Source organism: Rana temporaria, chromosome 8 (assembly GCF_905171775.1).
Source record: "Rana temporaria chromosome 8, aRanTem1.1, whole genome shotgun sequence".
NCBI classification, from domain to species: Eukaryota; Metazoa; Chordata; class Amphibia; order Anura; family Ranidae; genus Rana; species Rana temporaria.
In genome coordinates this window covers 171,876,151-171,891,657 of record NC_053496.1, presented here as the reverse complement: position 1 = coordinate 171,891,657, position 15,507 = coordinate 171,876,151, and the positions used below count along the sequence as shown (strand labels likewise).

The 15,507-nt window shown below is 44.0% G+C and overlaps 1 protein-coding gene across 1 annotated transcript; it reads left to right on the top strand.

Annotated features, from left to right (window-relative positions):
* The first annotated feature begins 5,248 nt into the window (after positions 1–5,248).
* On the top strand, positions 5,249–14,897 carry LOC120909416 (oocyte zinc finger protein XlCOF6-like). The gene is made up of 8 exons (XM_040321180.1): positions 5,249–5,286; positions 9,291–9,410; positions 9,632–9,823; positions 9,910–10,033; positions 10,168–10,400; positions 11,215–11,385; positions 11,474–11,597; positions 12,541–14,897. The coding sequence occupies exons 2-8, from the start codon at positions 9,333–9,335 to the stop codon at positions 14,133–14,135; spliced, it is 2,517 nt and encodes an 838-aa protein (XP_040177114.1). The 5' UTR covers positions 5,249–5,286; positions 9,291–9,332; the 3' UTR covers positions 14,136–14,897.
* Positions 14,898–15,507: the final 610 nt, after the last annotated feature.

Below are 15,507 nucleotides of genomic sequence, written 5' to 3'. Positions count from 1 at the left end.
AGCCTACTAGGAAGAAGTGAGAACCGAGAGGTCAGGGAGACAAGTTCTTATGTGTAAGTGTTCAGTCCTCCTGTCCCTCTATCCATCCCACTGTCCCCCTGTCCCTCTATCCATCCCACGGCCCCCCTGTCCATCCTCTTCCTCCTCTCTCCACTAACTACCTCCGGCCATACACTCCGCACTCCTCGCCTGTAACATATTACTCGCCTCCATACACTCCGCACTCCTCTCCTGTACATATTACCCCCCTGTCATACACTCCACTTGGCAGTTTGGAAATGTGGTCACCCTAAACACCACATGATGGGTTATGACATGTCACATGATGTGACTGTGATCTCTCAAGTGTTTATGGCCATGGGGAAGAGAGGAAGAGCCAGCAATGAGTCATGGGAGGTAAGTAGCGGTGACATTACCCCCTCTTATAGGGACTCCCCACCCGTTGAGGGCCTAATTTCAGAGGGAAGAGGTAATTGAGAAGCAAAAACATCAAATGCCAGTTGAGATCCAGGAATGTTCTTCCAGACTTTGCTATCTAACAGGTAATTCAACTTGCCTCTTGGGATCCTGGAAATTTTGATTTGCTGGAACTCTCATGCCGCGTACACACGATCATTTTTCGGCATGAAAAAAACTTTGTTTTAAAAAAAATGTAATTTAAAATGATCGTGTGTGGGGCTCACATCATTTTTTGGGTTCTGAAAAATGACAAATCCCAACCACAGCACTACCTGCCTGGAGTTAGCTGTGCCTGAGCGGGTTTCCTCCCATACTCAAAGACATCTTGGTAGATTAATTGGTTCCTGTTGAAATTAGTCCTAGTATGTCTATGCATGAATGTGAGTTAGGGACCTTAGACTGTAAGCTCCTTGAGGGCAAGGCCTGATGTGAATGTACAATATACTGTATGACAGCGCTATCTAAGTACCTGTAAAAAATAAATATACTGCACATTCTCCTGTATAATGCATAATCCACCCAGTACTGTAAATTGCATACTATACATTGGTTTGTCAGTGGGAAAAATGTTCCTTACATTGGTGATCAGTGGGAAGAATGTCCCTTACATTGGTGATCAGTGAGAAGAATGTTCCTTACATTGGTGATCAGTGAGAAGAATGTTCCTTACATTGGTGATCAGTGAGAAGAATGTTCCTTACATTGGTGATCAGTGGGAAGAATGTCCCTTACATTGGTGATCAGTGAGAAGAATGTCCCTTACATTGGTGATCAGTGAGAAGAATGTCCCTTACATTGGTGATCAGTGGAAAGAATGTTCCTTACATTGGTGATCAGTGGGAAGAATGTCCCTTACATTGGTGATCAGTGGGAAGAATGTCCCTTACATTGGTGATCAGTGGGAAGAATGTCCCTTACATTGGTGATCAGTGGGAAGAATGTTCCTTACATTGGTGATCAGTGAGAAGAATGTTCCTTACATTGGAGGTCAGTGGGAAGAATGCCCCTTACTTTGGGGATCAGTGGGAAGAATGCCCCTTACTTTGGGGATCAGTGGGAAGAATGTTCCTTACATTGGTGATCAGTGAGAAGAATGCCCCTTACATTGGTGATCAGAGAAGAATGTTCCTTACATTGGTGATCAGTGAGAAGAATGTTCCTTACATTGGTGATCAGTGAGAAGAATGTCCCTTACATTGGTGATCAGTGAGAAGAATGCTCCTTACATTGGTGATCAGTGGGAAGAATGTTCCTTACATTGGTGATCAGTGGGAAGAATGTCCCTTACATTGGTGATCAGTGGGAAGAATGTCCCTTACATTGGTGATCAGTGGGAAGAATGTCCCTTACATTGGTGATCAGTGGGAAGAATGTTCCTTACATTGGTGATCAGTGAGAAGAATGTTCCTTACATTGGTGATCAGTGGGAAGAATATCCCTTACATTGGTGATCAGTGGGAAGAATGCCCCTTACATTGGTGATCAGTGGAAAGAATGTCCCTTACTTTGGGGATCAGTGGGAAGAATGTCCCTTACATTGGTGATCAGTGAGAAGAATGTTCCTTACATTGGTGATCAGTGAGAAGAATGTTCCTTACATTGGTGATCAGTGAGAAGAATGTTCCTTACATTGGTGATCAGTGAGAAGAATGTCCCTTACATTGGTGATCAGTGGAAAGAATGTTCCTTACATTGGTGATCAGTGGGAAGAATGTCCCTTACATTGGTGATCAGTGAGAAGAATGTCCCTTACATTGGTGATCAGTGGGAAGAATGTTCCTTACATTGGTGATCAGTGGGAAGAATGTCCCTTACATTGGTGATCAGTGGGAAGAATGTTCCTTACATTGGTGATCAGTGAGAAGAATGTCCCTTACATTGGTGATCAGTGAGAAGAATGCTCCTTACATTGGTGATCAGTGGGAAGAATGTCCCTTACATTGGTGATCAGTGGGAAGAATGTCCCTTACATTGGTGATCAGTGGGAAGAATGTCCCTTACATTGGTGATCAGTGGGAAGAATGTTCCTTACATTGGTGATCAGTGAGAAGAATGTTCCATACATTGGAGGTCAGTGGGAAGAATGCCCCTTACTTTGGGGATCAGTGGGAAGAATGCCCCTTACTTTGGGGATCAGTGGGAAGAATATCCCTTACATTGGTGATCAGTGGGAAGAATATCCCTTACATTGGTGATCAGTGGGAAGAATGCCCCTTACATTGGTGATCAGTGGAAAGAATGTCCCTTACTTTGGGGATTAGTGGGAAGAATGTTCCTTACATTGGTGATCAGTGGGAAAAATGTTCCTTACATTGGTGATCAGTGAGAAGAATGTTCCTTACATTGGTGATCAGTGGGAAGAATGTCCCTTACATTGGTGATCAGTGGGAAGAATGTTCCTTACATTGGTGATCATCAGTGGGAAGAATGTCCCTTACATTGGTGATCAGTGAGAAGAATGTTCCTTACATTGGTGATTAGTGAGAAGAATGTCCCTTACATTGGTGATCAGTGAGAAGAATGTTCCTTACATTGGTGATCAGTGAGAAGAATGTTCCTTACATTGGTGATCAGTGAGAAGAATGTTCCTTACATTGGTGATCAGTGGGAAGAATGTTCCTTACATTGGTGATCAGTGGGAAGAATGTCCCTTACATTGGTGATCAGTGGGAAGAATGTCCCTTACATTGGTGATCAGTGGGAAGAATGTCCCTTACATTGGTGATCAGTGAGAAGAATGTCCCTTACATTGGTGATCAGTGGGAAGAATGTTCCTTACATTGGTGATCAGTGGGAAGAATGTCCCTTACATTGGTGATCAGTGGGAAGAATGTCCCTTACATTGGTGATCAGTGGGAAGAATGTTCCTTACATTGGTGATCAGTGAGAAGAATGTTCCTTACATTGGTGATCAGTGGGAAGAATGTTCCTTACATTGGGGATCAGTGGGAAGAATGTTCCTTACATTGGTGATCAGTGGGAAGAATGTTCCTTACATTGGTTATCAGTGGGAAGAATGTTCCTTACATTGGGGATCAGTGGGAAGAATGTTCCTTACATTGGGGATCAGTGGGAAGAATGTTCCTTACATTGGTGATCAGTGGGAAGAATGTTCCTTACATTGGTGATCAGTGAGAAGAATGTTCCTTACATTGGTGATCAGTGGGAAGAATGCCCCTTACATTGATGATCAGTGGGAAGAATGTTCCTTACATTGGTGATCAGTGAGAAGAATGTTCCTTACATTGGTGATCAGTGGGAAGAATGTTCCTTACATTGGTGATCAGTGGGAAGAATGTTCCTTACATTGGTGATCAGTGGGAAGAATGTTCCTTACATTGGGGATCAGTGGGAAGAATGTTCCTTACATTGGTGATCAGTGGGAAGAATGTTCCTTACATTGGAGGTCAGTGAGAAGAATGTTCCTTACATTGGTGATCAGTGGGAAGAATGCCCCTTACATTGATGATCAGTGGGAAGAATGTTCCTTACATTGGTGATCAGTGAGAAGAATGTTCCTTACATTGGTGATCAGTGGGAAGAATGCCCCTTACATTGGTGGTCAGTGGAAAGAATGTCCCTTACTTTGGGGATCAGTGGGAAGAATGTTCCTTACATTGGTGATCAGTGGGAAGAATGTTCCTTACATTGGGGATCAGTGGGAAGAATGTTCCTTACATTGGTGATCAGTGGGAAGAATGTTCCTTACATTGGAGGTCAGTGAGAAGAATGTTCCTTACATTGGTGATCAGTGGGAAGAATGCCCCTTACATTGATGATCAGTGGGAAGAATGTTCCTTACATTGGTGATCAGTGAGAAGAATGTTCCTTACATTGGTGATCAGTGGGAAGAATGCCCCTTACATTGGTGGTCAGTGGAAAGAATGTCCCTTACTTTGGGGATCAGTGGGAAGAATGCCCCTTACTTTGGGAATCAGTGGGAAGAATGCCCCTTACATTGGTGGTCAACATGCCACTCTTAACAGCTAAAATGATGATTGATGCTAGGGTTGCCACTTCATCCCTTTAAACCCGAACACATACTTACGTGGCTGATTAAGGTGATAATACACCTCCCAACTTTTTGAGATGGGAATGAGGGACACCTGTCAGCAAAAGTATGCAGGCATAGGACACAACCCCTTGCCACGCCCCCTTAAAGGAGAATTGTACAAAAAAAAAAAACAAGATTGGTTAAACCCACAAGTGCTTTTTTTACCACTACCGTTTCTTTATACTGGCTTTTGGAGTTTACAAATGCAACAATTTAGAAATCGGATGAAAGGTTTAAGGCTGAAAAACACCTTTTGATGGATAAAAATTGCATTTTATATACAATTCTATGGATCAGACCAAAATGAGGGGCAACTGAGAAGGAATGGGGGACAGAGGGATATTGCTCCAAATCAGGGACAGTCCCTCAAAATCAGGGACAGTTGGGAGCTATGGTGATAATTAAACTCAATTGGTGCCTTATCAGCATTAAATTAGCCTCAAGAACCTGTGTAATTCATATGTGTTCAGGTTTAAAGGGATGAGGTGGCAACCCTAAATTGGTGCTCTGCCAAGTGGTATTGAACTTTGCCGACATCATCGTATGGGAGGTCATTCAGTCACAGCTCAAGGAACCCCCGACGACCTCTTGAAGAACCCCGGTTGAGAAAGGCTGCAGTAGAAGAACGAAGAACGAGGGATAAGTGACAAACAAACAGGAAGTGATGTTAGAACCAACAGGAAGTGATGTCAGGTATAGACAGGAAGTTCCGGGTGAGAGGTGAGTTGGGAGGAAGTAGAGAGGAGACATTGCTGGAACTGGCAGCAGAGGAGGTAATAAGATATTATTTTATATTTACACCCCGTAACCCCCCACTGTGTTGTCTTATCACCGGCAGACTCTGCTACACACATAGAAAGAGAATAAAAGTACGACAGTAGATTTTGTCCACTGTTGTCCGTATTTTGGGTTACCTCCTTTTGCAGTGGCCATCAATAGATGATCAGGACAATACGCTTCTCTAAATCCCGTATTTGGCTTCCTCGGGGGGTGGAAGGACGATCTCTAAAATTGTCCACAAGATTTCTTCTCTTTTTATATCGCAGTAAATGAATGCTTTAGAAGCGAATTGCCCAGCCAGAGCATGTTTACTTGCCGATGTTTCAGAATGATGACCAGGGACTCTTCGAGGAGGACTAGAGTTGCCACCTCATCCCTTTAAAACCGAACACATATGATTTACACGGGTTCTGTGGCTGATTAAGGTGGTAATTAAACCCACTTGGTGCCTTATCTGCATTAAATTTGCTTCAGTACCTGTGCAATTCATATGTGTTAGGGTTGCCAACTCATCCCTTTAAGGCTGCATTCACACCAGAGCGTAGCGTTTTTGGTAGTTTTTTCCGACGTATTGTCGCGCGTATTAACACGTATTCGCGCGTTTGCATACAGCGTTGTCCGACGTTTTTGAACTTCAACGTTTTTTATTTTAGCCAATAGAAGAAATGATCATCTCTTTCATCACATTAAAGCTACAAAACACCCGTAGAAACGCTTGTTGTTGTGCTAGACGCTTGAATCGAGCGTTTCCATTACTTTCTATGGGAATACAAACGTTCTAAAACGCCCATATCCGCCCAATTTGCGCGTTTTGGAGCTTCATGCTTCAGGCGACAAAACGCTCAGGTGTGAATGCAGCCTAAACCCAAACGAGGACCCAAAAGAAAAACATGGCGTGAAAATTGCGCCACCTGCCAAGAGACCAGAGGGGGTGTGGCCCAAATTAGTGTGACTTCACAGTTTATGGGCGGCTTGTAACGTCACTTTTACTAATGGTTTGCTGTGGTTAAAGGATACGTTTACTTGGAGGGCTGGTTCACAACACTTGTGGTGCGGGAATATGTGTGTGTGCTTTCCCACACCGCACTTCTGCAGACATGCACAGGTCCCATTAATTCATGCGTCCACCAAATTGCAGAGTACCGCAGTACTGTGCGGTTTGGTGCAGTGCAATTTTGAAAATGCTTAATGCCATACATTTTGCATGTTGCAATGCTTTGGGGAGCCCATTGGAGTTAAAAACGTGAACTCTCGGATGTACCTTTATGGCGTGAACAAGCCCTTAGAGAAAACATCCTATATACCAGGCATCACTAAATGGCGGACTGAGTCACTGTACCATCCAGACCCACTGGGCATAAAGGACTACTGGGGGGTGAAGTAAAGGGGCAGAGATCTCAACTGTGGGGGGGGGGGGTGACATAAAGGGGTAGAAAGCCCCACTGTGGGGGGGGGGGGGGTGATGTAAAGGGGCAGAGAGCACTACTGAAGGGGAAATGTAGGGGGCAGTGCTCTTGAAGGGGTAATGCAAAGGGGGGAGTGATGTGAAGGGGCAGACAACACTACTAGGGAGGACAGAGGACACTACTGTGGGGGGGGGGGGGGGGGGGATGTGAGAGGGGCAGATGACACTGCTGTGAGGGGGGTGATGTGAAGGGGGCACAGAACACTACAGAGGACACTGATGTAAGAACAGGACCTGAGTCATTGGGAAAACATGTGAATCGGACCTCTGCTGGAAGAAAATTTTACTGATTGGACCTCTGAATTTTAATTCAATGCCCTTGCTATATAGTGTACACTCATTGGTCTGTCCATCCAAAATATAGAACCATTTATCCAACTGTCCATCCAGAGCCTCTGGTTTATAGACTAGATCGGTGATGGCGAACCTTGGAACCCTAGATGTTTTGGAACAACATTTTCCATCGTGCTCATGCCCTCAAAACATCTGGGGTGCCAAGGTTCGCCATCACTGGACTAGGTAAAGTGATTAAGGTCTCATTAAAGTGATTGTAAACTAACTTTAAAAAAAATAATAATAATACCTGCAAGACAAAGGCATAATGAGCTAGTATGCATAGCATACTAGCTCATTATGTAACACTCACCTCAGATCGAAAACCCCCGCAGCTGTCCTCGTAGACTGCTCCGTCGAACGACATCTCTCCTGGGGGATTCTTCCGGGTATCTTGGCTCCGGCGCTGTGATTGGCTGGAGCCGCGATGACGTCACTCTTGCGCATGTGCGCGGGAGCCGCCAGTCACTGCACGAACCTCCTTTAGAAATGGCACGATCGCCGTTTCTAAAGTGCGCCTGCGCTGTAGACATCGGTGCCTGTCATTGTAAATATCTCCTAAACCGTGGAGGTTTAAGAGATATTTCGAGCACCTACAGGTAAGCCTTAATCTAGGCTTACCTGTAGGTAAAAGTGCTTGTACAGGGTGTGCAACCACTTAATGTAGTATAGGAAGCCAATGTAAAAAATCTCTTGCGCTACTAGTGAGTAGATGAAAAATGTGAAGGAACGAAAACACAAAAGCTGCTAAATCTAATAGTGTTCACCATACACATAAAAAAAAAAATGAATAAAAGAATGATTTTGCGCTAAAGTTGAATAAATACCAACAAACTTCTCACTGTGCAATGTGGTGATAAAGTGCTACCTGAGCAATGACAAAACAGCTTATATATTAAATAGACCCGTGAGACGATCAAATATACAAAAGTGATCCAATATAAATATAAAGTGCAAAATAGAATGCAATAACTGCAAATAGTGCAAATAAACTACAAACAGTGCAAAAAACTGCAAAAAAGTGCTGGCCGTGCCAAAAAATTGCACCGATGTACACAGTGGGCTAGATTCAGGTAGCTATGCTATAATTTCCGGCGGCGCAACGTAGTGTATTTACGCTACGCCTCCGCAACTTACAGGAGCAAGTGCAGTATTCACAAAACACTTGCTCCGTAAGTCGCGGCGGCGTAGCTTAAATGGGGCCGGCGTAAGCGCGCGTAATTCAAATGGGGAAGGGGGGCGTGTTTTATGGTAATATGTGATGACCTGACATGATTGACGTGATTTACGTACATATCCCAGTGTGCATTGCTTCCAAGTACGGCATAACGACGTATTGGTTTCGACGTGAACGTAAATTACGTCCAGCCCTATTCGCGAACGACTTACGCAAACGACGTAAATAATTAAAATTTCGAAGCGGGAACGACGTCCATACTTAACATTGGCTGCGCCTCCTAATAGCAGGAGCAGCCTTACGCCGAAAAAGCCTTAACGCAAACGGCGTAAAAAACGAACGCCGGGCGCACGTACGTTTGTGAATCGGCGTATCTAGGAAATTTGCATATTCTACGCCGACAACAACGGAAGCGCCCCTAGCGGCCAAAGTTATATTGCACACAATTCTACGCCGCCGCAATCAAGTTACGTCGGTGGAGGAAGCCTATTTTTTCAGCGTAACTGCCTTTGTGAATCGGCGTAACGCTAAGCGGGCGCGGAATTCAAATCTGGAGATACGCCTCCGCAAAAGGTACCTGAATCTACCCCAGTGTATAGATGGTTCAATAATGCAATGATGCAATGTGAGTTAATGTCCCATATAATTGATGAAAGGGTAGGTCCTCCAATTATCTCCAAGTTCTTGTTGAGAATATTTCTTTAATTGTAATATTGAACCATGGTGTCTCTCCTTCACCAGTCTCTCAGAACTCTCACCTTACAGATATAAAAAGCAGGCACATACATACTGTAACTCCCACCATATAGGTGTTTGGATGCCAAGATAGATGCGACAATGCTTTTCTCCTTTGACACCCACGATTGCTCCGTCATGCAGCGGATCACTGAAAGAGGGGAGGGGGAAGTGGGAGGGAGAGTATAGGAAGCTGACTCAAGTGTAGGATTATAGAAGAACGCTGTGTAGTAATTATTTATCCCGTACAGTCCATGTAATTTAGTGTTTTATGCAACTAAACACAGGAGAGTCGTACATAGATCACACGACCGACCACCGGAATCAGGATGGATGAAGACCGAAATGACATGACTGAGACTTTAATAGACCTCACCCTGGAGATCATCTACCTGCTGACCGGAGAGGTGAGGAGGATTCTGGGAGGACAGTTTTATTCCAGCTGCTGGATATATTTTTGGTTTTCTATTTTGTATTAGTAGCATGTTTTTAAATGAATTATTTAGATGTGTAGTATACTGAGTATGCCACCACCAAAAAATAATAAAAACACGACCAGGTGTGTTAGTCATAATGAGAATGGCTGTAGGAAGTAAGTATTCATATCTGTCATGCATACTTTCAATAGGATTGCACAGCAGTGAAGAAGCCTTCTGGTGAGTATGTGACATCCAAGACCCATTTCCATCTGAGAGGAGAATGGAGAAGGGCCCAGAGCTTGATCGCTATGTCCACATCAGACTCCTGGAAATATGAGAGAACTAATAATCTGAAAATTCTGGAAGTCATCAGGAAGATCACTGAGCTTCTGACAGGAGAGGTGAGCGGTGCCGGGAATTCTGGGACATTATCCAGTAACAGACAAGGGATGTGTCTGGATGGTGACGGTATCATTGTTTGTGTCAGGTTCCTATAAGGTGTCAGGATGTCACTGTCTATTTCTCCATGGAGGAGTGGGAGTATTTAGAGGAAAACAAGGATCTCTACAAGGACTTTGTGAATGAATATCAGCATCTTTTTGAATCATTTGGTAAGTAGACGGCAAATAGTAATCCTAGTCAAATGGAGATATTTTAGTTATATGGGTAGATCCACCAAATCCCCCCCATCATCTGATAAACACATAGAAACAATGTATTCAGTCAGTGTGTGTGTTTCCTACAGATGGATCCAGTAATGGGAATTCACCGGAGAGATGTTCCACTCCTATAAAAGAGGAGATTGAGGAGGTAGTTGTGACAGAGGAGCTTGAAGAAGGATACGTGGATATGTACAAGAGCATTGTGGCTGGAAAATGGCAAAACTTACGCTACGTGAGGATGAGAGGGGATACGGTTCACCTGAATGACAGAATAATGAACATTACTCAGGAGATCATCTACCTGCTGACCGGAGAGGTGAGGAGGATTCTGGGAGGTCACATGACATCACTCTTATCTCTAATAATAAAACACAGACCTGACCGGAGAGGTGAGGAGGATTCTGGGAGGTCACATGACATCACTCTTATCTCTATTAATAAAACACAGACCTGACCGGAGAGGTGAGGAGGATTCTGGGAGGTCACATGACATCACTCTTATCTCTATTAATTAAACACAGACCTGACCGGAGGTGAGGAGGATTCTGGGAGGTCACATGACATCACTCTTATCTCTATTAATAAAACACAGAGCTGACCGGAGAGGTGAGGAGGATTCTGGGAGGTCACATGACTTCACTCTTATCTCTAAAGAAGCCCCACTCCAGGACAATTTCCTCTTTACCTACCTCTAACTAGTCACTTAAAGTAGTTGTAAACCCTCAGGATGAGAAGCTGGCGCTCAGGCTTATGTAGTCTCCACTAGGACTCAATATAAATATATGAAGAGATAAACAGCCGGCCACTCGGTATCATCCAATTGCAGAAGTATAAATAAATACGTGTTTCGGCCTTGACCAAGGCCTCACGGCCGAAACGTGTAAGGGTATTCATGTTGTATTCACCCTGTAAACAATCAATACTTCTAGTGGGTTAGAGAGGGGTGGGCAAAGAACGGCTTTAGTTCGGAGTGGGGCTTTAATAGAACACAGACCTAACCAGAGAGGTGAGTAGTGTTTTGGGAGGGTCACATGACATTACCCTTCTCAGTGAAAAAAGCACAGACCTAGTGAGGATCAATGAGGATCCTGGGAACATACATAATAATATTTATGTCTATTTTTACACAGGAATATGAAGTAGTGAAAAATTCATCTGGTGATCCATTGATGCCCAGCAACCGACCCCGGGATCAATTTCTTATGACGGATCCTAATTTTTCCTCCTTGATACCTGAAAGAAACAATGAGCTAAAGATTCTAGAATTCACCTACAAAATCACTGAACTACTGACAGAAGAGGTAAGTCGTTCCGGGAATTCTGAGACATTGGATTTAGTAACAGACAAGGGATGTGTCTGGATGGTGACTGTATCATTGTGTGTGTCAGGTTCCTATAAGGTGTCAGGATGTCACTGTCTATTTCTCCATGGAGGAGTGGGAGTATGTAGAAGGACACAAGGATCTCTACATGGATGTCATGATGGAAAATTTTCAGACCTTCACATCAGCAGGTAAGAGCAGACTGAAATTATACAATTGCCAAATCTTGAAAAAATTGTATCCTATTCATTGCAAGCTGAAGAGGCTCTTCCTATTAATGGGAAGCTTGGCTTCTGCTGATAACATATTATTATTTTCCAGAAGTTTGTTTAAAATAAATTAACTTTGGTTAAAAAAACTTTTTTTTTTTAGAGAGAGAATTTTAGGTCTTTCACATTTACAGTTTTTGTGCCAAAAAAAGACCAATTTATTAATACAGAGAACAACTTTCATAATTAGAAAATTGGGAATTTCCCATTGCTCTTCATGATTGATGCATCTATCCATCATTAAATGTGCCAAACATATGAGGTGGGATTGTTTTATATCATATGGTGTTCAGTCTCCAGTCTTCACCAGAAGAATGTAAACTTTCTGTTTCCCACATGACCCAATATTCCCAAGAAATTAGATTGAGATATTGTACTGAAAGCTTCATTCCTCAATAGAACATCATGTTCCCAACAAATGAGGAGGAGATACTGTACACCATATGAAAGGTCTATCTCCATTCCTCAATATAATGTCATGTTCCCAACAAATGAGGAGGAGATACTGTACACCATATGAAAGGCCCATCTCCATTCCTCAATATAATGTCATGTTCCCAACAAATGAGGAGCAGATACTGTACACCATATGAAAGGTCCATCCCCATTCCTCAATATAACGTCATGTTCCCCTCCTCTCTTCCTCATTATCATTGACAAAGTAAGAATTGTATGTATAGCCTTAGCTAGTGTTTCTTGGTTGGTTTGGTTGTACACTTACATTTCTACTAATACTGTATATTACTGTTATGTTTGTACTCAATGTCTTGGCAGGAATCTGAAGCCATTGACTTCTAGACTTCTAATTGTAAAGTGTTAATAAAGAACGTGTTTTTAATAATAATAAAAAAAATCTTTCTAACAGATGGGCACAGTATGTGGACCTCTTTGGAAGAACATCGTATGTTATCTCCAGATGATTACACAGAAGACAGTGGTTTCGCACAGTTTTATCCAGGTGAAAATCTCATTGCGCAAATGATGTATGGTGGCCTTTACCATGAGGAGAGATCGAGAAGGCACCCCAGTAGAGCGAGACGTTCTTTCAATAATTCAGAGAGAGAGACATCCACTGAACGAGCATATCAGTGTCTGCAGTGTGGGAAATCCTTTTCATGGAAATCGGATCTTACTAGACATAAAAGAACTCACACCAAACTGTATACCCTCAACTGTTCAGAGTGCGGGAAACCTTGCAGAGACAAAACGGACCTTATCCAACATCTGAGAATCCACACTGGCGAGAGGCCTTATGCATGCTCGGAGTGCGGCAAGTGTTTTCAACGCAGCGATCTTCTGAAGAGACATCACAGAGTTCACACGGGTGAGAGGCCTTTTGTGTGCTCCGAGTGCGGCCACAGTTTTAAAGAGAGAGCCCTGCTGACGAGACATCTCAGAGTGCACACGGGCGAGAAGCCATTTTTGTGCACGGAGTGTGGCGAGTGTTTTATGACGAAAGCGCTTCTAAATGTACATCATAGGGATCACACGGGCGAAATTCCTTTTGCGTGTATGGAGTGCGGGAAAAGTTTCACACGGAAGGACACCCTCATCGTCCACCAGAGAAGCCACACGGGCGAAGTGCCATTTGTCTGTCCAGAGTGCGGGAAGGGTTTTAAAGAGAAAAGTTCACTCGTCGCACACAAGCGAACCCACTCAAACGAGCGTCCGTTTCCCTGTCCGGAGTGCGGCAAAAGCTTCAGAGAAAAATTGTATCTCGCCCGGCATATGAAACGCCACATGGGCGAGGGATCTTTTCCGTGCTCGGAATGTGGGAAAGTTTTTGCGTGGAAGCACAGTCTTATGATACATGAGAGGACCCACACAGGGGTCATGCCGTTTGATTGCCTGGAATGTGGCAAAGGCTTTGTGGAAAAGGGTGCGTTCATCAAACACCAGCAAAGCCACACTGGAGAGCAGCCGTATACCTGCCCCGAGTGCGGCAAGCAGTTCACTCAGAAATGGTATCTCACCCGACACCTGAAAAATCACAAGGGGGAGCGTCCCTTCCCGTGTTCAGAGTGCGGAAAATGTTTTACAAAGAAGCAGAATCTCATCGTACACCAGCGAATCCACACGGGTGAAATGCCCTTTATATGTTCGGACTGCGGGAGAGGGTTTGCACGGAAAGGAACGCTCCACCAACACCAGTCCACCCACACCGGGGCACGGCCCTATTCCTGCCCAGACTGCGGGAAGTGTATTACGCGGAAACATAATCTCATCATACATCAGCGTACCCACACCGGGGAAATGCCATTCGTATGTCAAGAGTGCGGGAAAGGTTTCACAGGGAAAGGAGAACTCAATAAGCACCAGTCCATACACACTGGCGAGCGGCCATTTTCCTGTTCGGAGTGCGGGAAAACTTTTAGGCAGAACAAACATCTAATTGGGCACCAGAAAACGCATCACCAGAAACTTTCTATGGCGGTGGCAGTGAAAGATGAAGGCATTTGATATGATACAATTTTGTGCCCAGTTATGGAAAAGACGAGAAGCTTAAAGGATTCGTTCATCCAAAACTGATAGTCCTGTTACAGTCTGGTGAGTCAAAGTCAACTGGCTGTGTTCCCATCTATATTGCTTTGCTCACATTTGTCTCTGTTGCATTCTCCATAATGTAAAATAAATTTACAAAACCAACAAGAGGGGGGCATAGCTTGCTTGTGCATATAGACTCATCTTAGTCCTTCTGAAATTGAACTTGAAAAGTATTAAGTCATGTGTCGGCTCTTAAATGGGCCAGAAAGAAGCTGGAAATTTCGAGCAGGTTGACAAAAATGGCACCATTCCCACCACCAAGGATGCCAGCCCAGGCAGTACCAGGACAGGTTCATCCGGCGCCTGGGGCAAGGATCCAGAATTGCACCCCCCTCCCTCACTGTTAATACATACCATAGAATGGGCGTAGCACTTCTTTGCCCCCTTGCTCATCAGCGCCCAGGGCAGCTTCCCCTCCTGTTCACCCCTTGTCAAGGCCTTGAGCCCTGGTAAAATGCATCCAAGGAAATGCTCCGCAATACCTATGCGAGAAAATAAAGCACTACATCCCTAGTCGCCCCCTCCGGTCAACTAACCAAAACCTCCTCCACATCCCCAAGACCCGCTACAAATCTAAAGAACGAAAATTTGAAGTTCAAGGACCCCGGCTATAGAACGCTCTACCCACGGACATCTGCATGGAAGAAAACCATCTGGCCTTCAGGAATAAGCTTAAGACCCACCTCTTCTGAAGACACAGGTGGACACTTGCTGCAAAAAGCGCCTTGAGGCGATTTAGTTCGCATTTGTAACGCTATACAAGTTACTCACTCACATGGCTTGGACACCACAAAGGTTTTAGAAACTATAGCTGATCCATATTAACCTCCATAATTGAAGAGGTCCAAAACGGACATTTCACTCATGCAGCACAATGTACAGAAGCTAAAAGTTGGAGTCTTCGAACCGAAACTGAGGTACACATTTCTCAGATTTGCGTAAACCCAAGACCACAAGAAAACAGATGTGGAATAAGGACTGTATTTTTAAGCAAACTCAAAAGGGGTGGAACCTCTCTCGATATTTTGAACTTGCTCTTCTTTAATCAAGAACCAGTTAGAACTTACTGTCTGATTTTCGAGCTACAAGACCCTTTACTTCTTCTTCGAGAGAGAGACAGTCTTAGTGCTTCATTTTGTCATTATACCCTGATTTTTCAGTTCAGACACAAAAACTAGAATCATGTGTACAGAAGTTAGTAAAGACTATGGCCCGGATTCACAAAGCACTCACGCCGACGTATCTCGAGATACGCCGTCGTAAGTACAAATGTGCGCCGTCGTATCTA